Genomic DNA, 25,575 nt, shown 5'->3' with positions numbered 1-25,575 from the left:
GGCCAGAACAGGCCTTTAATCTTCTCACTAGCATAATGACACTGCAGTACTGTGGATAACTGAGGTCAGATACAAGAAGAGGTTTGGTCTGGAAAAGAACTTCTCTATGAGTTCAGTTGTGGACATGATGAATCTGAGATCTATAACTTATGAGAACTGCAGTGACAGGAAATGCATACAAGTGAATATATTAACATAAGAACTTAAGAGAAGGACCTGCCTAATTACCCTAACTAGACCACAGTCTCATTGAATCATCTTACAAACTCAGATGGATATAACAATGTTTTCCAAGTCACACTGGTGAAGCACAGGAAAACAGAAGATATGCCTTTAAGAGAAAGAATCCTTATCCCAATCACATCAAGACAAGAAATATGTCTACCTGTTTCAGCACAAATTTCAGATCATTATCTTCTAACTAAAATCCAAGTTAGCCAATGTTATCATTATGCCTGATACTTAATGCCGGGGGTTAACTAACCTACTCTTCAACTCTCCAGCTTTCTAGAGTCAGTATTAACAAATAAGGCAAATAATAAAGTGAGTGAATGAATAAGTAACCAAATAAACAAAGTTCTCTTCCTTCTGTTAACATTACAATACTGTGGAAAAGATTAATGCTTGTCTATACCCTCCTACCCCTGTGACATAAAACTGACTTACCAACTGAGTTCTAAATGTGCTTCCAGAGGTTTTGGTATAGTCCATTTTAAAGAGGATTATTCATATTTTCAATAAAAACAGACAAAGCAAAGGGAAAAGAACTCCCTAAGGAAGAATTTCCAATCAAGAGAACAGAGACATATAAAAATACATATTCATTAGCAAGCATAATACAGGAAAAAAATTCAACATCTACAAGTCTGAGACAAACTTAATATAAAACCAGATTCTATGAGATAAACCTTTCTGTGTGAGAGGTAACCTACTGCTCTGACACAGACCTTCAGTGCTGTTCCTCTGGGGCTGATAAGCACCAGTGCCAAGCCCTACAAATGCTAAGGTCATAAATTAGAAGCAGGTAAAATTAATTTTGTTTTAGTGATTATATTCCTTGACATAAAGTGTATTTGCAAACATTTATACATTATAAGAACTAAGGAAGATGAATCAGCATAGGAAAATAACAGCTACAAAGTACTAAGTGCTACTCTCCAGCTTAAAAGCTTGAACTCCCTCCATCTTCCAAATAAATGATAAAATTCTCAGATCACTGATGGCCTAAAAACTGTGGAAACCTTTTTGCAAAACAACCTAGCACTATCAAGAAAATTTCAACATGCATATACACCTCTTGGTGTATGCACGGCAACTCCACTCACAGATACAGATATTACAGCAGACATTATGCATAAATGTTTGTGTTCCCCTAATATTCACATGAGGAAATCCTTACCCCCAGGGTGATGGTATTAGGAAGTGGGGTCTTTGGTGGGTGATTGGATAGAGTCCTCATGATTGAGATTAGTGCCTTTATAAAATAAATCCAGACAATTAGCTTTCACATCCCACCATGTGAAAGGTTAAAAAGTAACATCTATGAAGAAGTGGGGCCTCATCAGACACTGATCTGCTAGAACCTTCATTGTGGACTTTTCAGTCTTTGGAATTATAAGAAATGGATTTCTGTTGTGCTAAGCTACCCAGTTTATGGCATTCTGAGTATAGCAGCCTAAATAAACTAATACAGCAGAACTTCCAACTCAGTGTCAAGGAGGGTTCATAATTGTGTTGAAATACTTATCTCCAGCCCTCAGGGTGGCAAAGTATAGCCTAGGAAAACAATAAAAATGGCCTCCTTCATGTACTGCACTACACAAAACAAGTACTATCATTTTTAAATGCTTTGAAAGTCTTACAAATAATGTTCAGAAAATGTGTTCCTAATAGCATTATAATAATCCAAAAAACAGAAACACCTATATAATGATTATTCAGACAACTGAAATACTATACAACAGTAGCACTGAATAACAGTATAATTTCAAAGTATACCACTGAGCAAGAGAAGTCAAAAGTAGTATATACACTTTCATTTACATAAAAAAGACAAAAACTGGTAACATTAAACAATGTTTTCTAGGGATTCATACATAGGTGCTAAAATCATGAAGAAAAGCATGGAATGATTAACACAAAATTCATGAGAGTGGTTCAGGAGAGCAGGGATCAGAGAAGTATACACAAGGGATCTTCTAAGGCAGTACTTCTCAATCTTTCTGAATCAAAGCATACAGAGGAAATGGTTCGGGAGCTGGGAATTCAGCTCAGGTGTTAACACCTACCTACCATGCTCAGCCCTGGGTTAGATTCCCAGCATCAAGAAAAAAAAAAAAAAGGCTTGATTTATAGTGCTCACCAGGAAAATAGAGACATCTGCTAAGCAACAAGATACAAGTTTAAAGGTTCTCACCAACCCAGGGCCCACACAACCCCTAAAGTGGAGATGCAGTAAGAAACTCTGCTCTATGACACTGGTAATGCTTCCTCTCAGGCTTAGTGCTGAGTTCAAAGGAGATTTATTGTCTACACCGTACACATTTCATATATTCTTTTGAAGTCCAAGGTAGCTTCAAAAATTAAAATCAAGGTCTTAGCCAGGCATGGTGGTTCACAGCACTTCGGACACAGATGTATGAGTATCATAAGTTCAAGGCCAGCATGGGCTACACAGTGAGACCCTGTCTCAAACAACAACAAAAAAATCAACATCTTTGTCAAACTTTCCTATAGTCTGGCATGATCCATCAAATCTGATCTCCTGCTGCTACTCCAACAACACATAGCGTCCGTTCCTCACAAACCCCATGATCTTCTCCCCTCTAAATTTCTGTTCATATGACCAAACCTAGAATACACTTCCTCTTCTTCTCTCTTTATCCATTTCCTAGTATCCTTCAGGTTCTAGCTCAAGGTCAACTCCCAGCTAAAAAGTCTGCTTTGACCAACATCATTTTCTAGAAATCTCTCCATTAATGCCATCATCTCTTATGGTCTGAACTTCTCACCTAACACATTTTGCATTGTCACTCCAATTTACAAGTGCTTCTGCACTCCTAGAGCAGACAGTACTAGATATGAACCAATATGGATTCCAATCCCCCAGCTATAAGACCTTGGACAAGTTTCTTTCACCACTCTAAGCTATAGTCTTCTTAGCTGTAGTATACTTCAAATCTGGTGGGGTTTTATTGTTTTGTTTTTTGTTTTTAATAAAAGTCTCACTATGTAGCCCAGGTTGGCCTTGAACTTGCTACGTTGCCCAGCCTGGACTCAAACACATGATTTTCAGTTTCTGTGGTGGTAGTATTGGGCACCACCACATCCAACTGAATACTTCAAACCTGTAAGGACCTAACTAACTTAACACATGTGAATTAAGCAACATTCAAACCAGAAATTCAGGCTAGGGGGGTGTAGCTCAGTGTTAGAATGCATGCCAGCATATGTGAGGCTCAGGGTTTGATCCCAAACATTGAAGAAAAAAAATAAAATAAAAAACAGATGTGAATACTCAGTAAATATTTACAACTCTATTAGGGGGATTTCTGACCTACATTAAGGGCCAGAGAAACCAGAAACTGTTTCATACACAATAATTGAGATTCAGATGTTCCTTATGAGTTAATTTCTAGATAACAGAAACTTTCTCTGTAAGTACCATGATCTTTGGGGTAGATATTTTTTCCTATTTCAATGAAACCCTTCGTAAAGTGTAAATTATAAAATCTCTTCTTAGACTAGATATGAAAGATCTGTTAACTTTTCAATGAACTTCAATTACTCTACTGTAATATAGACAGTAAGCTGATACACACAAAACTAAGTACTATTTTCAGACTATGCCTGCTTTTGTACTTCTCTTTCCGTTCTATCACCAAATCATTAATACCTATCTCTAATAACTTCATTCACACTTATTTTCTACTTCTAAGTCTGAGAAACCAGGTAACAGTAAACATGTAGGTCCCTTTGCTGTGTAAGCTTTGAATGTTAAGGGGCCCTTTTTCCAGTCTGAGTGATTAGCAGCCAAGTTCAAAATGATTGAGGTGGCTGGAAAAATCAAAGTTACCATATTTCATTTGTAGATCACTTCATACTCAGCAAGCCCTAAGCATGAGTGCTCAAAACATTGCTGATGAATTCATACTGCAAGGTCTACTGCTAACCTACAGATGTAGGTCAATCTTCTCTTCACACTTGACTGTTATCACCACAGAGCACCTCTATGCCAAGGTCTTTAAGTATTTGTAATATAAATGTGTTGGTCAGTTTTATCATCACTGTAACCAAAATACCTGAGAGAATAACTTAGAGAGGAATTATTTATTTAGGTACACAGTTTCAGAAGGTTCAATCCATGGTCACTTGGCCCATGCCTTGGGCGGAACATCATGGCAATGAGGGCACATGATTCTTCACTTCATCATGGACACAAAGGAGAGAAAGGGAATACAGGAAAGGGCCAGGGAAACATATAGCTTCCAAGGGCCACCCCAGTGACCTATTTCATCCAACTAGGCCCCCAAGCCTACTTTTTACCATGTCCCAATAATGCCATCATATTATGAACCCATCAAAGGATTAATCCATTGCCTAGGCAGGATCCAATCACTTCCCTAAAGCATGCGACCAAGCCCCCAGTACATGAGCCTATGGAGGACATTTCATACTCCACCATAACACAAGGAAAATCTGGGGGCTGAAAGTATGGCTCAAGTGGTAGAGCACCTGCCTAACAAATGCAAAGCCCTGAGTTCAAACCCCAATACCATCAAAACAAAGGAAAAGCCCCAGGAGTTTTTTTTTTTTTTTTTTTTTTTGTGGGGGGGGGACCAGTGGTGTGAGAGAGGAGGCAGTACCAGGCTTAAACTCAAGCTCTCACAATTGCTAGGCAAGTGCTCTACAACTTGAGCTACTCCACCAGCCCTTTTTTACATTGGGTATTTTCGAGATAGGGTCTCAAGAACTATTTACCCAGGCTGGCATTGAAGCGCTATCCTCCTGATCTCCGCTTCCCAAGTAGCTAGGGTCACAAGCAAGAGCCACCAGGGCCCAGCTCTAGGAGTGGTTCTTAAGCACAGCAGCAAAAGTTACCTGCAACAAACAGACTTCCAAATTTGTTGCTTTTCCTGCAAAGATCATCATGTAACTGTGGTATTGTAAGCTAGTGGTAACAGGTACAGCTGTCTGTACTTTGACAAAAAGAGCAGTTTACAAAGCTCCATAAAAAGGAGAGTGTCTGAAGAGTTTGAGACTGTCCGTAAAAACATCCAGAAATACTAGAAAATTTATCACTGAACAAGCATTCTTACTACTTTTGTGTGAGCCTCAACATCATATTTCTTTCCTATCTACTGTTAACTCCAACTTAGAAAAGAATGTTTGTAAAGAATAAATAATACAACACTAACTACATATGATATTTTCAAGAAGCATACCTCACTGAACTGCTGGAACAAGAAAGATGGCAAAAAATCCTGAGGGTGCAAATCTACAAGAGGTCCCGTCCAGTTGCTCTGAACAAAAAGTTGCAAGCTGTTCACACCAAGTAGGAATACCAGCTGTTGCCTGCATATAAGAATGGTTAAAGAAATAAATACGAAACACCATCACCATATAATCTCAAAACAGACTATTAAATTTCACTTTTTTGCTTGTTTTTGGTAGTACTGCAGATTTGTTTTATTTTTTCCTCCTTTTATCGTTTTTACATTTACTTACATGTGTATACATTGTTTGTGCCATCTCCCCCAGTACTGCAGTTTTGAACTCAGGGCCTCGCACTTGCTAGACAAGAGCTCTAAATCACTTGAGTCATGCCCCAGCACTGAATTTCACATTTATTAAGAAGAAGATATCAAAAAACAATTCTGAAATTCAGGACAAATTAGGTCTAGAATGTCCAATACTACAACCATGAGTCACATGTGCTCTTTTAAATTTAATTTATTTAGTTTAAATTAAATTAAATTTAAAATGCAGTCCTTAGTTACGCAGTGCTCAATAGTCAACTGTGGCTAATGGCTTCTATACTGCACACAGCAGATATAGAACACTCCCATCATCACAGAAAATACTCCCGGACCTCGATTAAGGTTCTAATCAGGCACCACCTGTAACTTTTTCTTCATCCTATTAACAACTCTGACATGGCCAGAAGATGTTTAATAAAAAAAAAAAAAAAAAAAAAAAAAGACTTTATACAAAAGAAAATTGGCAATTAAAAGTTCTAACATTTTACTGACCCTGTACCACTAACTGCTAGAATAAAAGCATGCCCTAAACTTGGACAGAAACCTACAGGACAGATGAAATATGAAATATTTTAGATCCTGTGTACTTGTTAGTTTTCCCCAACCTTTTAAAATGTACAAAACCATTCTTAGCCACTTTAGCACAGTAGATATAATTTGTCAACCCCTAGATTAAGACAAAAATAGGTAGGAGCCGGACACTGGTGGCTCACAGCTGTAATCCTAGTCACTCAGGAGGCAGAGATCAGGAAGCTCAAGGCTCAAAGCAAGCCTGAGCAAATAGTTTTCAAGACTCTATCTCGAAAATACCCAAAACAAAAAAGGTCTGTTGGAGTGGCTCAAGTAGTAGAGCACCTGCCTAGCAAGCATGAGGCCCTAAATTCAAACTCCAGTTCTGCCAAAACAAACAAACAAACAAACAGACATAAAAAGGTAGGGGATTGAACTCTAGCAACACCAGCCAGGGAATCATGGAGTTTCATTCTGAAGAAAAAAAAAAGGAAGAAAAGTTAACCTCTCCTTCTACAACCCCTAGGCCCTTCCTCAAAAGAAAAAAAATTTTAAACATGGCTTTCATCAAGAACACAAACAAATGTTGGCAAGGATGTGGGAAAAAGAGAACTGTTGGTAAGAATGTAAATTAGTATAATAAGTATGGAAAGCAGTATGGAGGGTCCTCAAAAAACTAAAAACAAAACTACCATACAATGCAGAGATACCACTCCTGCACATATATTCGAGGAATGTAAGTTAGAACACAATAGAGACACCTACACATCTATGTTTATTGCAGCACTATTCACAATAGCCAAGCTGTGGAAAACAGAATGCCCTGTAAGTGATAAATAGATTAAGAAAATGTGATATACACACACACAAAAATGGAGTTTTATTCAGTCATAAGGAAAAATGAAATTGCCAGGCACTGATGGCTTACACCTGTAATGCTAGCTCCTGAGGAGGCAGAGATCAGTAAGATCACAGTTCAAAGCCAGCCTGGGCAAATAGTTTGCAAGACTCTATCTCAAAAATACACACCACAAAAACAAAGCTGGTGGATGGTTCAAGGTGTAGGCCCTGAGTTCAAACCCCAGCATCATAAGAAAAAAAAAAAAAGAAGAATGAAATTATGTTGTTTGTAGGTCAATGGATAGAACTGGAGCTCATCATGTTAAGAGAAGTAAGCCAGATTCAGAAAGACAACAGTCATGTTTTCTCTCATATGTGAAAGACAGGTGTGAAAGATAAACAATATACACAAAGACAAACATGCCTATATATAGAGAGAGAGAGAGAACATATTTGCAATAGTAGAAGAGGAAGAGGAAAAGAGAATGATAGTGAATAATATCAAAATATATTGCATTTGTGTAGGAAGAAGACATAACAAAAATGCATTAAAAGCTGTTGAATAATTGGGGGTATGAGAGAAAGACGAAGGGAGTGTAATAAAGGAAATTAATCTGATTAATATGCAATATATTCACAGTTGAAACACCATGACAAAACCCCTTTAAACAGTGAATATACACTTTAAAAAATGAAGGACAGGAAAAATAAAAAAGAGGGGGAAAAATGAACAGAAATGTAAAACAGGTCCTGTTAGGGAGTGGGAACTGGAGGGGGAGAGTGAATGGAGAGGTTGAAGAAGAGTGAATAAGGTTGATGTACTTTATATACTTGTAGGAAAACATAACAATGAAACCTGTTGAAATTATTTAAGTGGAGGGGGGTGGGCAATGAGGGAGGATGATGGTAGGGATGAACCTAAGCAAGGTACATTGTAAGTATATATGGAAATGTCAAAATGGAGCCCCTGTACAACTGTTATATGCTAATAAAAATGTTTTGCTTTTAAAAAAAAAAAAAAAAAAGCCCTATGATAGCCAGAATATAAAGTCTGGATGCAGTGCAGTTGACAGCAAAGATACACAGCACTTGAGAAAAAAGGTGACATAGAGAGCCTGTCCATAGTTAGAAGAGAGGAAATGGAAAAAACAAGTGTGCAGCAAGATCTTAAGGCCTTAATTCAACTGTCCTAACTAAAAAACAAAATCTTAAAAAAAAAAATCTTTAAGGTGAATTGAGAATACAGTTTAATTTTCAAAATAGCTAAAATGAATCAAAGGAAATGTCGCTTTTCATGCTAGAACTCTGCTCTAGTAGTGAAATAATGCATTTGTATACTTACATGAGTGTGTGTGTGTGTTAATGGGTAGCACAAGGCCAGCTGCTATGCTGTACAAACATATTAGAATGCAAAGTAAGAATCAAGAATGAGCCAGGCACAGTGGTGCACACCCGAATTCAAGCACTTTTGGAAGGCTGAGGCAGGATGACTGTGAGTTCAAGGCCAGCCTGTGCAATATAGTGAGACACTGTCTCACGAAAGAATCAACAGTGATGTTGCAGGAATGTAAACTACAAGGAAACCAGAAAAATGAAAAGGAATTATATCAAATTTAAAAAAAATAAAATCAAAAGCCTATAGTAACGCTTCTTGGTAAGCTATTTAGGATATGGGTTATGTCTTACTTATCTTTACAACTTCAACAACCTAACAAAGTAGTTGATTTACTTGTTGAAGGACTAAATAAAATCATCCCCTGTAAGGATATAATACAAACATAAAATTGCATGGGCTTTCAAGGTAATTAAATTTGACATGGATGACAGATAGTTGAGGAAATCTACAAATATTAACAAATCTACAATGATAGAATAAAAGCAACTGAAAGGCTTAGATTTCACTGCCCCACTATAAGTAATACTATAAAATTATACAAACTTTAATGGAAGAAGATAAACCAAGGGTTCCATAATAAAAACATGGAGTTCTCTGATAAGTTCTCTTGATAAGTTCTTCAAAGATAATAATGTATGTATCACTCAGTAATCTAGAAATCACAAGATTTGAGGCACATGACTATAAGACAAAAGGAAATAAGTTCTAACATCTTGCCTATGAATAAAACCTGTATGATTTAAGTATTTGGAAGCTCAATGGATTAGCAGATGTCAGGCAATTAAGTACCAGTCTCACATACAAAACTCTTTCATGCTGTCTCACTTTACTTTTTCATTCTGAACAGTCTTCTGGACAGGAGACCTTATATAGACAACATGGTACACCATGAGTCCAGGTTTCTCAGCAACAGCTAGAATCAGTGGCTTACAGGTGCTGATTACATGTGTTCTTAACATGTATTCATGCCATGGTACTATCACTATGCATTCAAAGTCAGTTTCTCTATGAAAATTTCAAATAAAATTCTACCTTTCTCTTTCATCCAAATCTTTGGAGCAATCCAGGAATGTTACTATCTGCTTCTCCAGGTAGCTGTCAATCTTTTCTTCAGTCATCGTTGTTGAATTTAAAATATTTTGAGTCACTGAATGCAAGAATATGGCCTCATAGCTTCCTTGTAACAGCAATTGTAAGAAAGATCCACTCTCTGTAATATGAAACATTAGTCCAGGAAGTCAAAGGAACAATGTTTTCATACTTTAAAGGATAATCTATTAGGAAATACCATTTTGAAGTGCAAAAAAGTGGTACTTAGAAAAAAAGTGGTACATTCATCACAAAGCACTGAGAAATCCCTCTCATACTATGAACATCACCTCTCCTGGAATTCAAAGTTCACCTATACTGACTATGAGCAGTAAAGTGGATGTCATACCAAGAAATAATAATAATAACAAGAATACCCACTGTTACTCTTCTGCTAGGAAATTCACAAAGATTTCAACTGACAGCAGAAAATTTTCCTAAGCCAGGGCCCTAAAACGTTTCACACTCTTGGCTCTTCCTACAACGACTAATCCCCATCATTAAGTCATGCTGCTCACCCATTGTTCCCCTCAAGTTCCCCAGCCACTTCACTTTCTGGCCCCTACACTTTTTGCACTTGTAATTTTTCCTGCTGAACTATTCTCCACTTATCAGTCCTAAATAAAAAATCAGCTCGTCTGACCTTTCATGAAACCTTTGCAGAACACCAGCTTTCAAGTTTCTTCCCTCCTGACACCTTCTTTGTATGTACACTCACACAAACCCAGAGAGAGAGAGGAAAAGGGGGAGAGGAGGGAGGAAAAGAGAGAGGGAGGACAGGCTGGAGAGAGGGGAGAGAGAGAAAGGGGGGAAGAGAGAGAGACAGCTTTATGCTGTTCGTTATTTTTCGGACGTGCCTGAAACACACCAAATGTTCCTCTTTATCTCTCTAGTAAATGTGCATTGTTCACAAAAATTACATCTTCGCTACCTCGTTTTAGCTTTTCTGCTTACTAGCTCTGTGACTTTCAGCAAATTATTTAACCAATCTGTACGTAAATGTCTTCATCTGCAAAATGAGATTAAAAGTAGTATCTACAGTCTATTATAGGGATTCGATGACTGAATAAATGTTAAGGGCTTAGAAAAGAAAGTAACATTGCCGTTGTTATTACCGAGCCAGGGCAGTGAAAAGTTTAGGCGAAAGACTCACAAATAACCTGAGGACCCCGCCCACCACGTCAAGGGCTCAACAACCCCAAGACTAGATACTGGTGTGGGGCTTGGGAAGGGGGACAAGGAGGGATGAGAATCCAGGGCTGGCATCCCTTGCCCTCGGAGCCCCCATGCTGGACGAAGTCCCTGTAGGTGCGGCCGTCTCACCTGAACCAGGCATCCCCTCCTGCTTCCATTGCTGCCGCTCTGCCTCAGTGGAAAAACCCCTCAGAACTGCCAGCTCCGGGGTCCACATCACCCCGGACATCGCTGCAGCCAAATCGGGTTCCTACGAGAATCACACAGGAGTCACCGAAAAGTGAAAGGAAAAGGGTCAGAGTGGCCGACGTCTAGTGGCAACAGCTACAGTAAAGACTCCCACAGAACTAAAACCTCATGTGCAGATACCCGCACAAGGAAGCGGCCATGACCGCAGCACGAAGCAACCTGGGAAAACACGCACGCTCTACGCTCGAGCTTCCGCCTAGGCGACCAACCCAAGCCTGAGTACTGAGCATGCCCAGTAGATACGCCCCGCCCCGGGGCGGGGAGTGGGCGGGGTCAGGCGCGGTCGGAGTCGTCCCGCCCCTAACCGGGGCTTGTGAAAATCGTGGAAGAGGTGGGAAAGGAGGCTGTTGGGTTTCTGGAGAACAAGGGTTAAAACTCAACTCGCAGCAGGTCTTCAGGTTATTTATTTAATAGGAAGGGCTGGAACTGTATTCTACGTTCTTTTCGTGTGAGAACCCTCTTGACTACCTGATGAAAGTCAAGGTCCCCTCGGCAAATGCACGTGGGCATTTAAAGAACTTTGGAAGTGGACTTAGTGAGCCCCAGGTCAGAACCCCCTCGACATGCAGTAGGTCTTTATTCTTTGAATCGATGAAAGGGTAAGAAAAGTATCTGGTTTTGACGCTGCCACCACAGAAACCATGAGTGGGGAGGCTGGCGGTGGAAGCGCTTGGAGGGCAGAGTTTGAGCACTGCAGAACAGCGAGCCCCGGTGAGGAAGGGAAAAGGCTGCAAGGGACCATAGCGTCCACCCCTGCGTGCTTGCCTCGTTTGCAGGCCCCTGCCCCTCCGTCCTCCTAGCAGCACTCCTAGAAGAAAACCAAGGCTCCGAAAGCAAAAACCAGCCAAGGAGGGACACAGTCCCAGTGGCTTGCTGTGTGTCCTGGGATTTGTCATGCAAGATCCAGGAGAAAGCGCAGCTCCGCCCGCACGGGATTCTTGGAGGGAATGAGCACAACAGCACTATGAGAAAAATTGGCCAATTATCCGGCTTCAAGGAGGAGGCTAAATAATTCTTTTTAAAAATTAATTTATTTTTTGCTCGCTTCGGCAGCACATATACTAAAATTGGAACGATACAGAGAAGATTAGCATGGCCCCTGCGCAAGGATGACATGCAAATTCGTGAAGCGTTCCATATTTTAAAAAAAATTTATTTTATTTTTTGATCAATACCTAACTCTTCTTTACTGTGGTTTAAAATCAGGTCATTACGCATACTAGGCAGGCGCTCTGCCGCTTGAACAATGTCCCCAGCACTGATTTACACCGAATTCTTAACTCACCTTCTTGACCAGACGCACTCCACACTAAAGAGGTACTCAGATGCCAGAAACTGCCAAAGGAAGCCAGGCCTAGCTGTGAGGGGAGAACAGCCATGCCCCAGAACGTGTTCACACTGAATAGTTAAAAGCATACAGAGGGTTGGAGGAATGGCTCAAGCAGTAAGAGCATCTGCCTTGTAAACCTGAGACCCTGAGTTCAAACCCCAGTGCCACCAAAAAAAAAAAAAAAAAAAAGATACTTGCCAAGCACTGTTTAACCTATGTAATAGATATTAAAGGTGCAAATCTACAGAAATAATGAAGCAACACCAAATTCCTCTTTTGTATGTAGTACCCTCCCCACTGGTCCACACAGTGAACTTGTAATTTTCCTATCATTCAAAGTTAGAAGGTGGTGTTTTGTCTTGTGTTGTTATTGTTAATGGTGGGGGAGGAGTGTGTGTGTGTGTGTGTGTCCTCCTTTGTATGTAGTACCCTCCCCACTGGTCCACACAGTGAACTTGTAATTTTCCTATCATTCAAGGTTAGAAGGTGGTGTTTTGTCTTGTGTTGTTATTGTTAATGGTGGGGGAGGAGTGTGTGTGTGTGTGTGTGTGTGTGTGTGTGTGTGTGTGTGGATTCCTTGAGACATGATCTCCTGCCCAGGCTGGCCTGGAACTTGGCATCCTCCTGCCTCTGCTTCCCAAGTGCTGGGAATACTGACGAGCCTCACCACACCTGGTTTGGATTCTTAAGTAGTCAAATGGAGGCAAGGTCTTTCATAGAGAAATGAGGATGAAAAATATATTGCAGCATTTCATGACCTTTCAATTTCCTTTCATATACATTAACAAAGCTCAGGTTTGATAATTATCATTTTTAAAGTGTTTGCAAGTATTGTGACATGTTTACAAAGGTCAAAAGTAGAAAAAACCCCAAATGTCCATTCATAAGTGAATGAATAAATTGTGATATATCAATACAATGGAATACTGTTATTTTTTAAAGTGAATTATTAATACACAACATGCATAAATACCAAAATAATTATTCTGAGTGAACGAAGTCAGAGAATAGGCAGTAATACTGTATGAGTCTATATAAATCTAGATAAATTATAATGGTGGAAAGCATATCACTGGTTGCTTGGGGGAGGGAGGGTTGAGGGGAAGGAAGAGGGAGGGTTGAGGGGAAGGAAGAGGAATTACAGAGAAGAACAAGAACTTTGGGAGTGAGGGACATGGTCACCATTGTGATTGTGATGATGGTTTCATGTATGCATGAGAATGTCAAAACTTATATTGTAAGTTAAATATGTACACTATATGTCAATTATACCTTGCTAAAATTCTCTGTGGTATGAGACTTAAAATTTGATCTCCCAAGACCAACACTCCTCAAATGCCTTCTCCTGACCTAACGATTCTTCTTTCTCATGCCACTGCTAGTCCTTAGCCCTTTCCAAACACTGTGTCCCTCAGGACAATGCACAACCACCACCGCTTTCCCTCAAACAGGGAGGAAAAGCACTTTTGCCTTCTGGATCTTTCCAGTCAATGCCACTAATACTAGACTTGATATATAACAAGTACTTTATTTAGTCTTCTAAAATTTACTTCATTACAGTAAGCCACAAATACACATGACTGTGACCAAGCACATCCAAAAATAATAAAAAAAATTTCAAACACAAAACTTTTAAATTCTCATGCGCATCACACAGTTCACTTGATATGGAAAAGCTCTCCATCAGTCCTGCATTGTGTTTAAATCTGTGATCTACTGAATGTTTTCCTACCTTTAATTTGTGAAAATCTAACTCCCAAAAGCAAATAGGTGGGCTGGCAGAATGACTCAAGGGGTAAGAGCACCTGCCCAGCAAGTTCAAACCAGTGTCACGAAAAATAAATAAATAAATATAAAAGCAAGGTAAAAGCAGCCAATGTGCTTAATTTAAGCACTGAAATGAACATGAGATTTGTCTTTAGCAAAAGTTGGGTGGTGTTATGGGAAAAAGTGAATCAAGCATCCTCAGCAGTGGAGATAAAAAGCAGGTAAGATCTCAGTTTTGGTTGAGTAGTAGTGATGTGTGCAACAGTGATTTTGTGACAATGAAATAGCCTGCTACGTGCGGCCTCCAGTGATGGATGACCTACTGAACACACAGCCGAGGTAAATTCGGGGGATGTTAGAGGACTGAGCTCTGTGCATCCCGGGCATTGCACTTTTCCCTCAATGGTAGAAATGGTCATCTTCTTGGAACCAGACCTGCTGGTGCAAATGCAAATGGTCTACTGTATTAATTATTTTAATAATTCATTAATACAAATTTACTTTAATGACTAACTATGACCTTTCTAGGCATATCAAATTATTAAAATATAAGTGCAGAAATATAAAATAGTCAGTATGCTTTCATAATAATTCATTTCTTTAATGTACCATGTTTTTTAAAAGGGCTTTCATTTAAAGATTAAAAGATGTAATATTTTTGTTGTTTGGGGCATGTTTTTGGCAGTACTGGGGTTTGAAACAGAGTCTTATGCTTCGCTCTACCACTTGAGCCATTGCTCCTAACCCCTTCTAAATGGATTGTATACCCACCTTTTACTATGGTTTATGAATATGTACTAAGAATAATGTTTATTTTCTAGATGAATTGAAACATGACTTCAGCAAAAAGCTATGCCACCACAATAGCTAGAAAAAAGAAAAACCCACAAAACATAAAAAACAAAAATCCAACTATTAGATGTTTGTATTCCTTACCTAGGGTTTCCAACTTAACAACCTAGTAAAATGAGAGAACATTTAACTGGAACATGTTCATGAATTTATTTGTTATTTTATTTATTTTTCAGTGCTGGGGGTGAACCCAGGGCCTCATTTATGCTAGGCAGACTGAACTACACCCCAGTCTCATGAATTTAAATTAGGAAAAGATTTTATCCTGATGTAATTTTCCTGAGACATTCTGGTACTTCGGCCCTGCCCTACAGTGTACTATGGACTGGGGATAAAATGTCCTATCAGGCTGACCTCTTTCTGTCTGATGAAAGAGGGAACCATTAAAATAGATTATTTTGAAAAGAAAGATCAAATGGATCACGTAGGTGATGTTCTTGGGAACCTTCAGTACCAGCAAGCTCTCTGAGCCTATTTGAATCTGTGTAGAGCAGGAAGGGGGCAAGGTCACCTAGGTTTGTAAGAAGGCCGGTTCCTGAAAATACCTTCTGCAGCTCTAGGAAAATCTTAGCCTGGAGAATCTGGCTTTTGACTTCATACTGGGAAACTATTACTCCTTCTGCATCGTAGGAGAAACCTCTAACATCCAGCTATGGCTGCCATTTCTTGTGTCTGTGTCCTAGAAACTGCTTACAACTTAATTATTCTCCTTTTCACTTGGTCTTTTCACAATAATTTGGCAACTTTTAAGGGGAAAAAAATCACCACCAGGCTGTGTGAGATAAGGAAACAGGCTACTCACTGATACCCTCTCCAAAGATCACTCCCCCGATCCCAGCAGGTTACCCACCTCACCCCTGCCCCCTTGTGGACCGCTAGCATTATTCACTGGCCTTCGTTTTGACCGATTCACTGAGCTCCTTACCAGCCGTGTTGCTTTTCCTTCTACTGAGGCATCTCAAATTTCACATTCCAACAAAGCTCTGTTGTGCATCAAGCAGCTGTTGGAGGTTGAGGAGTTGGTTAACAGGTCTAGAGACCCTCTGATGTCACATACTATAGCGAACCAGGAACCAGGAACTATAGGACACCAAGGACTGCACAAGTTTACTCCTTTACCAGCAAACCCAACACCTCTGCTAGCCTGTGCATTCATCAGTGTTTAGAACTACATCGCTTCAGAGAAATCAGCATTTCTCTCTCCTTACTTATAATTAAACCTTGGAACCTCTGCAGTAATGAATCTTAAACTTCCATGGAGGAAAAGTCAGAAAATATTGACCCTAAAGTCATCCAATCTAGTTCATCCCAAATTTGCTCACACTAACTCGTTTCTTGAGATCATTCAGAGGAAATTCTATGACTTTCTTTGGCTCTGCAAGCCATCCGAAGAATGTATTTCTTTAAATGGGTGGACCCACTGATTATCTGATTTCCTCCTTTCCTCACAGCAAAAGGGCACTGATGGCTAATGGGGCTCTAAAAATGGAAACTGCTCCGGATGGGGGAGGGGCTGTGAAGCTCTGCTGCCTTTGTCAATAGCCAGGTAAAAAGAAGAAGGGATAAGCCAGAGAACAAGAAAGCCTAGAGGGAAGCAACAGAAGGAACAGAGTGGCAGAGGTGAGGATGAAGCAGATTCATAGCTACCTTTGGGACACTGCAAGAGAGGCAGCAGAGGGGGGGATCAGCATCCTGGGGAGCCCTGGGCGCAGAAGTACTTCACCAGCAGCTCAGAACAACCTGCAGCTGTAGAGGCTTTGCTGGTATTTCTTCCGGGAACACACAGAGGAAGAAGTGAAGGCAGGAAAGCCTGCTTTGGGGGAGGCCCGTGGGAACACTGCATGATCTCACCCAGGAACTGAAGAGGAGAGAGGCTGGAGTCAGCCTCTTTAGCTGAAAGCATAGGGAGACTAGATGAGCAAAAGGAGTATGCAGCTGCTAAAAATGGCAGATTTTGAGGAAGAGAAGGCAGGTAGAGTTTCAGCATGGCTTCAACTTCCATCCACACTGGGCTCTGAGGGGTGGGAGCTGGGGGAATGGGAGGAAGGAAGTGGTTCAAATTTGTTCCAGTTCAGCTCCAGACAGGTCAACACCAATACCAAAATCAATCCCAGTTAGAAAACACACGATAGGAAAAAAAAGCAACAAATTAAAATTTCCATGAGAAAATCTAAGCAAAAATTAATGCCATCTGAGCAAAATTTTGTTAATTTGTTACAAATGTTCTACTATACAACTAGCTCATACATATTACACACACAACATACAAGAAATAGGGAAAAGGTATAAGCTTGTAACTGACAGTAGAAATTAAAATGGCTAACAATGTTGAAACAAAGACCACATTTGACAATAAGAAATGTCAGATTAAAAATTTTAATATCCAATGCTACTCACAGTGTAATACTGTAATTAGAAATGTTAGTCACTACAGTTAGGTGCTGGTGGCTCAGGCCTATAATCCTAGCTATTAAGGAGGCAGAGATTAGGAGGATCAGGGTTCAAAGCTGGCCCTGAGCAAGTAGTTCTTGAGACCCTATTTGAAAATACTCCACACAAAAAACGGCTGGTGAATGGCTCAAGTGGTAGATCACCTGCCTAGCAAGTGTGAGGCCCTGAGTTCAAATCCTGTAAAACCCCCCCCAAAAAAGTGAGTCACTAAACTTCCTTGGAAGCAACAGTTATTATGTATCAAAACTTTTGTCCTAGCAGCTCTACTGCTAGGATTTATCATAAGGAAATAACATAGACCGTGTTCATCATAGCATTATTTATAATTAGAAAAACAGAAACAACCTCACTGTCCAGCAGTGAGGATTACATTCATATTATGCACTCATTCTTAGGAGAGAAAAATGTGCTTGAAAAGTCAGCAAATTTACATATACTAATATATAGAAAATTATAAAAATATTAAGACACTAAAAATGATTTCTTGTTTTTCACCATTTTCCCAATTTCCCATGAGTTACCCAGTAGCTTTTATCACAATAAAAAAAATTCAGTATTGAAACTAAGGTCCTGCCATGTTCTGAACAGCTTCCCCAAGACTGAAACACCAAAGAGTAGTTTGGGTTGGGCTCCTCATTCCAGTCCTCTTACCCAGCCTGCCCACTCCCAGGTCAACTCTATCCAGCTCCCCAAAGTCTACAATTGGGCCTGTTCCCATGACTAGGTTGATGCAGTGGGCATGTCCCTATTCTGTTTCAGTCTTGGAGTAACCAATCTCATTACCTCCCAAGATTTGAAGTTTGTGTTTCTGCAAATTGATACTACTTTAGTACCATCTATACATACCAAAGTATTACATTTTAATTTGAGGAAAGTACATAGTATGCAAAACAATGCAACTGTAGAAATTTACCTACTAAATAACTAGCTTTGATTTAAAATGTTGTTAGACTACACTGCTCAAATGATGGTCCACAGACTACCACCAGTCTGCATAAGCCAAGTACAGACAGTGAGTAAGATAACAAACATTGCAGCTATATTTTGGTGTTGGGGATGGGACTCAGGGTCTTGAAAATGCTAGACAAGTGCTCCATCACTGAGCTACATTCCAGCCAGCAGTTAAATTTTTACTGCATTTTACAAAGTATCAGTCTCTATCAGAAATGGGGGGTAATCAAAACCTTTTGTCCCTCACCACAAATAGTGTGAGGTGCACTAATTAGAGTATCACACCTCAGACCATCTTATCCCCATAAACCACCTCAGAAGACAGCCAAGACAAAAAAGTGTTTACAGTAGTTTTTACATTTGTCTGACTTTGGAGATTTTGGTCTTAATGCTAGAAAGATATTTAAGATATTAAAGCAAAACAAACTACTCTTTTGAGTTATAGCTTCCCTAACACCCTGGGTTTAATCCCTGGCATGATGGGGAGTATGGAGGGGATACAGCTTCTCTTTGAGAAAGATTTTATACTTAACAGTTTTATGAGCAGATAGATTTGCTTTATTGGTTTCCGCATTTCTTCAAGTTCTCTGACATGCTTTTGGACCTAGGCCATCACTTTGTCTGTTGGGCTTTGCTCCATCCTTCTCCAAGGCCTCCACACTCACCTTTTTTCACTAGCTTCTCAGCTTGCAAACATGCCGCTCAAGTTTTCTATACCAAAATACATTCCCCCATGCTCGGTCAAATGTCTCTTCCTCTCTGCCCATTGCTTACCCTCGTTAATGATCTCCCACCTGTACTTTAGAGTGGGTTCTTAACTGATTCTTCGCCTTCCAACAGCAGCAGCAGATCTTCCTGAAACAGTCTAACCAGGCTGCATCCCTGATTAAAGCAACACAGGCGCTGTCTCCTTCAGGATGGCAAAACTCTACAACTGGGCAAACCCAGCCTTTGATGACACATCACCCATCTTCCCAACACCACAGTTGGCCTCCTAAACTCTAGGAGTATCTAACATGGCACCAGGAACTGGAACACTCCTTTTGCTCTCCTGGGTCTGTGGTAATTTTCTGCCCTGCTACCTTCTCTACTCTTTCTTACCCTTCATGATTCCTGGTATATTCCTTTAGGAAGCCTTTCCTAACTATCACTTCCTAGGGTCCATCAACGTTTTTCCTGAGGTAACTGCACCTTTGTGGCCCCACTGCTACCCTGTAATAAAGTCTGCCAGAGAACTTACCATGCTGCACTGACACTCTATTTTCTTACCTATTATTCACTCAAGTGCGGGAACCTGTTAACGAGTATAAAGCCTTCAAAGGTTCACTAACGCTGGGTGCCTGTGGCTCATGCCTGTAATCCTAGCAACTCAGGAGGCAGAGATGAGGATCGCAGTTTGAAGCCAGCCTGGGTAAATGATCTGGGAGACCCTATCTTGAAAATATGCATCAGGAAAAAGGGCTGGTGGAGTGGTTCAAGGTAAAGGCTCTAACTTCAAGCTCCAGTATCACAAAAAAAAAAAAAAAGTTTTACTAACACAATCTATTTCACGTTTAGATATTTCAGACTTGGTTTTTAAAAAAACATAAATTGTATTTGATAGTGCTGGTGTTGCAACTTTCATGTTATAAAACTTGCTGAGATATAGATAAGGAGTGGAAAATAACCTGACCAAACTCTAATGAGTTTTAAGTCCAAAACTGGGAACAAATGATATACCTCACAGCAGCTTTCATCAATCAGTCCTGATGGGAACTTAACAGACCAAACCAATCAAACATAAAGGAGGGCATGGAAAATTAATGACTGTCCTTTTATTTCCTATTGCTGACAATTTTATAAATTCTAGCAGGCATGTCTGTGCATGAAATATAATTGAGTTTTTCTTACTTATCATAAATTGACTTTACCACTATTCTGCCATTCTTGGTGTAGCTCACTATCCACCAGACCTGAAACTATTATGTTTTAGAATCTCAATTTCCTGGTCACACCCTGTGTGCTCCTCCATTTATCCATGTTTAAAGAGCTCTTTACCTTGCACATGAGACAATACCATGACTCCTCACTTCTCTTTCTCTTCAGGGAGCGACTGTTCAGCATACACCCCTTGGTCAGCTCCTGATTTCCACACACTATTTTATTTTATATAAACATTATCAAGAAATTACCTCAACTTTTCCTTTATGGTAACTGGTCTTAGAAAAACATTCTTTGTTCCCCCATGCTCAAGTCTTAAGTGTGTAATTTTTGTAGAAACAGCATTTCACACCATGGCAGACTGTTTTAGAAACAAGACATACTAATTTACCTAAGTCTTTATTTATTTGGCTCTAGGAAAAAATTGCATGAAAATGAACCTGTATGGCAGGTACAGAATGTACTGTAACAGCACCAGAGAGGTACAGCCTCTCTCCTCTACAGAGCCTCAATGTTCATACATACATGTGACTTTAGCAATAAAACCCGAGAGTCCAGGAAAAAAGGAGCCCTTTAGGAAAAAAAAAATCAGTTTAGTGACTTGAAATTGACCATTCCTTTTCATATACTTAAATTCAAATAATGGATACATTCAGAGGCCCAAATGTTGCCATAGAATAAAATCATGTTCATTTATTTTTTTTTCTGCATCTTAGAATTAGAAGGCATAAAATTAAATATGTTGAATGTAATAAATTCATCCATACAAGAGCAAGTCTCCAGCTATAATGCATTTTATGTCAGATTTATTATTAAAAATGTACCAGTAAATCAAAAAAGAGGGGATATGTCCATTTAACTTTTATTGAAGTGTATGTAGGAGGTCTTCAGAAATCAATTATGAGCATGAAGATGTGGCCAAACAGAAAAATCTATCAAATTCAGTGAAAAGTTGCTGACTTTAAATAGTAGTTGTAAGAATGACCAATATATATTCTTTGTTAACAACCCCTCACTCTACAGTAAAAAAAAAAATAAAAAAAAAAGATAAACATTCAGTAAACAGTCTTTCCTAAGGTAGTTTCCCTTATATATCAGTGATTTATCCATTTCTTTGTATACACAAATTTGTTGAACATACCAATCAGTGGTTCTCACAATTGAAAAATAAAAGCACAAAAAAGTTTACACTCTTGTACAGGTAAATAAAAGATCACCTTGAATTAAACTGGATCTCCTTAAGGGCATAGTATAGTTTCAGTTTCATTAACTATTACATAATTAGTTTCTTACATACAAATATTGACATATTTGGCTTGTGCTTCGAAGCCTTTGTGTCTATGAAATCCACATCAATGCAGCTCATAATTGGAAGTCACTAGGGAGGTCTTTGCTGCTGCCGGGTTTGACCTGATCATGTGTTGGAGTCTCCTCGGCACCTGGAGTGACTCTGCACACCTCTGAGGCATCGTCAGCATCGGGATCCAAGCCTTCAGGGCAGGGAAGTTTTAGCAACTCTTCTCTCAGCTGAGCAGTGTGACGCTACACAGAGAAAATTACTACTGTTAGAACAGTAAACTCCAGGATTCTAGCACTACACCCAGAGAATAGAACTTGGTTTCAACTAAATCGAAAGCAGTAAGTAAGTACACAAATATTGACGACACATGTACATTTGCTAGCCATTATTACAGGCAGTGAACAAAACTGACAAGGATCCTTAAGCTCAAAATTCACTGATGTTGCTATCCATTTTCCATGAATACCACAAAGGTATAATTGAAATTTTAAAAATTTGGATTAATTCACGGATGGAGATTTTCAGGTCAGGTGACAGAAAAACTTACAGTAGAAGAATTTGGGATAAAAGCAATATATAGAGTGAAAGAAGCTGGACTTTAGTCACTACAAATTTATGTAAGGGAAAACGTATCTAAACACTTATTTGGGGTAGATCAATCTGGTTATATTCCACAGAAAGAACTGGGGTGAAAAGCATGCTACAAGAAAGCTGGTAAAACAGACTAAGCTGAGGGTCCCTTTAGGAGGGCAAAACTACTAAGAGGACATGGTGAACTGATGGAGGAGGAGTGAAATAACATTTGAAGATTTAAGACCAAGAATAGGGTTCCAAAAAATGTGGAAAGCTAGGAAACCTGATTTGAAGAGAGACTAAGCTTGACTTTTGGATCTTTAAGAAGGTAATGACAGGGCATCTAATTAAAAACAGTCAGTAATACATTCAGGAGAAGCTAAGAGCAGACAAGTTTGAAAGTCGCTTTGAAAGGGTGAACGGGAGGGAGGTGGGGATGTAGCCCAATTTACTTGCCTAGTATGCACAAGGCCCAGGGTTCAATCCTTAGCACCAAAAACAAAGTAAATGGCAGCTAGGAGTTGTGATGCATACATGTAATTCCAACTACTCCAGAGGCAGAAGTAGAAAGACCAGGAGTTTGAGGCCTGTATGTACAAAATTAACAAGACCCTATCTCAAAAGCAAAATACAAACAAAATGATTAGGGGCTTAGCTCAAGTGGTAGAGTGCTTGCCTATGGAGTGTGGGCCCTGGGTTCAATCCCCAGAAAAAATGAGAGTGAGAGAGAGAAAGGAGAGGAGGAACAGGGACAGAGAGAGAGGCAAGGAGTAGAAATGACAAATATTAGAACAGAGTTAGAGTGAATTAATAAGTAGGCATGGCATGTTTATATTAAACTGATCTTATAGTCTAATCATCAAGGTAAACTTCGAGCAAGTACAACTTAAGCTGAAAAGTGAATGGAGGTGAGCTAGTAGTGCAGGTGAAATGTAGGGGAAAAAGGACACCAGGCTAAAGGCCTGGGGAAGAGAGAATGGATGAGTCAATCAAGTGTGAGCCAGGGTCACTGGCTTACAGACCTGGAGAGAGGGAAACACTGGTGGAATGAAAGTTAAACTGCAAAAGGTTATTGAGGAGGGGTAAACTTTATTAGTCAGAGATGAAAAAGACAAAAAGTATTAATTGTTCCTGTGTGACAGTAAAAAGGAGAAGCTGTTTTATAACAGGGGCAAAGTAGAGCTAACTCAATGTGATGCAAATGTTCTTTCTTTCTACAAGTCTTTATAATGGAAAACATCAAACATATACAAAAGTAGGCAAATGGTAAAAGAAAATCACATGAGCTGGTTTTGACAATTATCAACATGTGGCCAATCCCCTTTTGGCTATACTCCCACCACTTCTCGATTTATTTTGCAGCAAATCCCAGACACCATATGATTGTCTATACATAACCCAAAAAGATAGGGATTAAAAAAAAAAAAACCACACCTGAAGCCAGGTGTGGGGTACATGCCTGTAATCCCAGCACTTGGAAGGCTAAGGGAGAAGCACTATGAGTTTTGAGGCCAGCCAGGGTTTTATATGTATATATCAAGACACTGCCTGGGGGAGGAAAAAAAAATAAAAGGAAAGGAGCCAGTGGACATGGAAAAAAACTGAAAGTACGGAAAGGGAAGGTAATTGGTAGAGGATGGAAGACACAGAGGCAAGTGAAAAAGGTGTATTTGGAGGCAGAAAAAAAGGTTGAGTATTACAAAGAATGGTTCCCAGGTATGGAAAAAAGAAAAATTGGCACATTCTACATTATCATTCTGTGCATGCTCAAGTTAAAAACAATTGCTTGCCTACTCCAAATGGGTTTGTATCACAGCTAGTGCCTCCAATCAGTTGTTAAGAAGAACTGCAAGGGAGGAGAAATGACCCAAACAATGTACACACATGTGAATAAATGAATAATAATAAAAAAAAGAGAAGAACTGCAAAAAGATTATAGGCATTAAAAAGAAAAGAGGAACTGCATAAAATTCTAGAAGGTAAGAGGCCTAGGGAAAGGCTAAAGTATTAAAAGAAATCATTAATGGGGCCCACTTTGTTGTTATCATCTTTGAAAAACTCTACAGAATTATTTTTAATTTTAGGAACTGTCAATCCATTGTCAAAAGGAATGGACCTCTTCTATAAACTTCTGGGCAGCAATTTAGTGTATTCAATTTGAATAAACTTTTGTTTCTTTGATTTCCTCTCTCCTTTTCCTTTCTAATGGGCATGGTTCAGTCACTGAAGACACAATTCTTCTTTCAAAGCCACCACCAGGGCTCATGTTAGGCAGATTTACTCACCTTGAGAGCTGCTGCATGGTGAGACATGGTCCTGCCTACTCGCTTATCACTGCTATACTGCTGGATGTCTGCAATCCACTCCTCACACTGCGCCATAATCTCAATTCTTTTCAAGTAAAAATGCTTGTGTATAACCTTAAAAAAACCCAAATGAACAAAATGCATTTACAGTCAGAATTTAAAAGACAGGGTATGTGGCATTACAAAAATACAAGAACAAAACAAAAAAAAAATTATAGAGACTGCATTTTTTTTTCTGCCCATAAAATTTATCTGTGTGGACTTTCTATGATAAGCAGGAAAGAATCAGGCTCATGAAATCAGATGACATATGCTGAAATACCCAGGTCTCCAGCAGAAAAGAATGTCTAATCCTGCTCATTCAACCAATCCTATCCAAAGAGCATAAGACATACATATGTAATATGCCCAAAAGGTAAATTAAAAACTAGCAGAAAAGAATTTGCAAAGTATTGGCAACAGAAAAGTCTCTGTTTTTTAAATGAGAACCCAAAGAACACCTAGCTAAGTAAAGATATTCTAAATGTCAAAGACATCTATGCAGAAATCAAAATGGTGCCCTAACCATGACATAATACTTTGTTTTTTGTTTGGTGCTGGGATCAAACCCAGGGCCTCACTCATGCTAGGCAGTGCTGTACCACTGAGCTACATCCTAGCCTAATACTTTTTTCTCAATTGTTAAAGACAATTTTTATCCAAGATCACTTTTGAGTTTCAAAAACTAAACTCAAGAAGTTAACCTGAGTTAAAAGAAAGTTTACGATGAGTTAAAAAATAAAACTGACCTCTTCAAGCTTTAAGTTAGTTCTGCTCAATTTTTAACTAAGTGGAATCATTCACAGAGAGAGAAAGAAGAAAGACTCACGATCCAGTTTTGTGCACGTAAGTTTGCTACTGATGTACTATTGTTACACACATACGTGGAACTATCAAGTAGCTTCAATCTTTGTCCTAAGGGCCCTGAAGAATTAGCTTATGATGCAAACAGAAGGAATATAGCTTTTTCAAGTGAGGAACTGAGTTTCATTTATCCTTGAGGTTTTCCACACATTAGCATAGTGCCTAACAACAACTGATATTTGATA

At 39.3% G+C, this 25,575-nt stretch overlaps 2 protein-coding genes and 1 non-coding gene across 12 annotated transcripts in view; 1 reads left to right on the top strand and 2 right to left on the bottom strand.

The window, feature by feature from the left end:
* Ttc27 (tetratricopeptide repeat domain 27) overlaps positions 1-11,227 on the bottom strand; it is a 188,517-nt gene extending 177,290 nt beyond the window's left edge. The window contains exons 1-3 of one of the 2 annotated variants that reach the window (XM_074049473.1): positions 10,918-11,227; positions 9,538-9,715; positions 5,445-5,574 (exon numbers count right to left, since the gene is read on the bottom strand). In XM_074049473.1, coding sequence (XP_073905574.1) covers positions 5,445-5,574; positions 9,538-9,715; positions 10,918-11,017 — 408 coding nt within the window. In that variant the 5' untranslated portion in view covers positions 11,018-11,227. The remainder of the gene's footprint in view (positions 1-5,444; positions 5,575-9,537; positions 9,716-10,917) is intronic. The other variant, XM_074049472.1, reaches the window with a different exon arrangement.
* An 847-nt stretch (positions 11,228-12,074) lies between these two features.
* On the top strand, positions 12,075-12,181 carry LOC141415153 (U6 spliceosomal RNA). Its single transcript, XR_012440167.1, has one exon. It is a non-coding gene; the product is annotated as a U6 spliceosomal RNA (small nuclear RNA).
* An 8,513-nt stretch (positions 12,182-20,694) lies between these two features.
* Birc6 (baculoviral IAP repeat containing 6) overlaps positions 20,695-25,575 on the bottom strand; it is a 218,981-nt gene continuing 214,100 nt past the window's right edge. For all 9 annotated transcript variants that reach the window (XM_020180666.2, XM_074049470.1, XM_020180699.2 and 6 more), the window contains 2 exons: positions 24,467-24,601; positions 20,695-21,850 (listed from right to left, as the gene is read on the bottom strand). In XM_020180666.2, coding sequence (XP_020036255.2) covers positions 21,671-21,850; positions 24,467-24,601 — 315 coding nt within the window. In that variant the 3' untranslated portion in view covers positions 20,695-21,670. The remainder of the gene's footprint in view (positions 21,851-24,466; positions 24,602-25,575) is intronic.

The sequence above is a fragment of the Castor canadensis genome, chromosome 12 (assembly GCF_047511655.1).
Source record: "Castor canadensis chromosome 12, mCasCan1.hap1v2, whole genome shotgun sequence".
NCBI classification, from domain to species: domain Eukaryota; kingdom Metazoa; phylum Chordata; class Mammalia; order Rodentia; family Castoridae; genus Castor; species Castor canadensis.
Note: the sequence above shows the minus strand (reverse complement) of the source record. Positions and strands in the feature narration are given on the sequence as shown.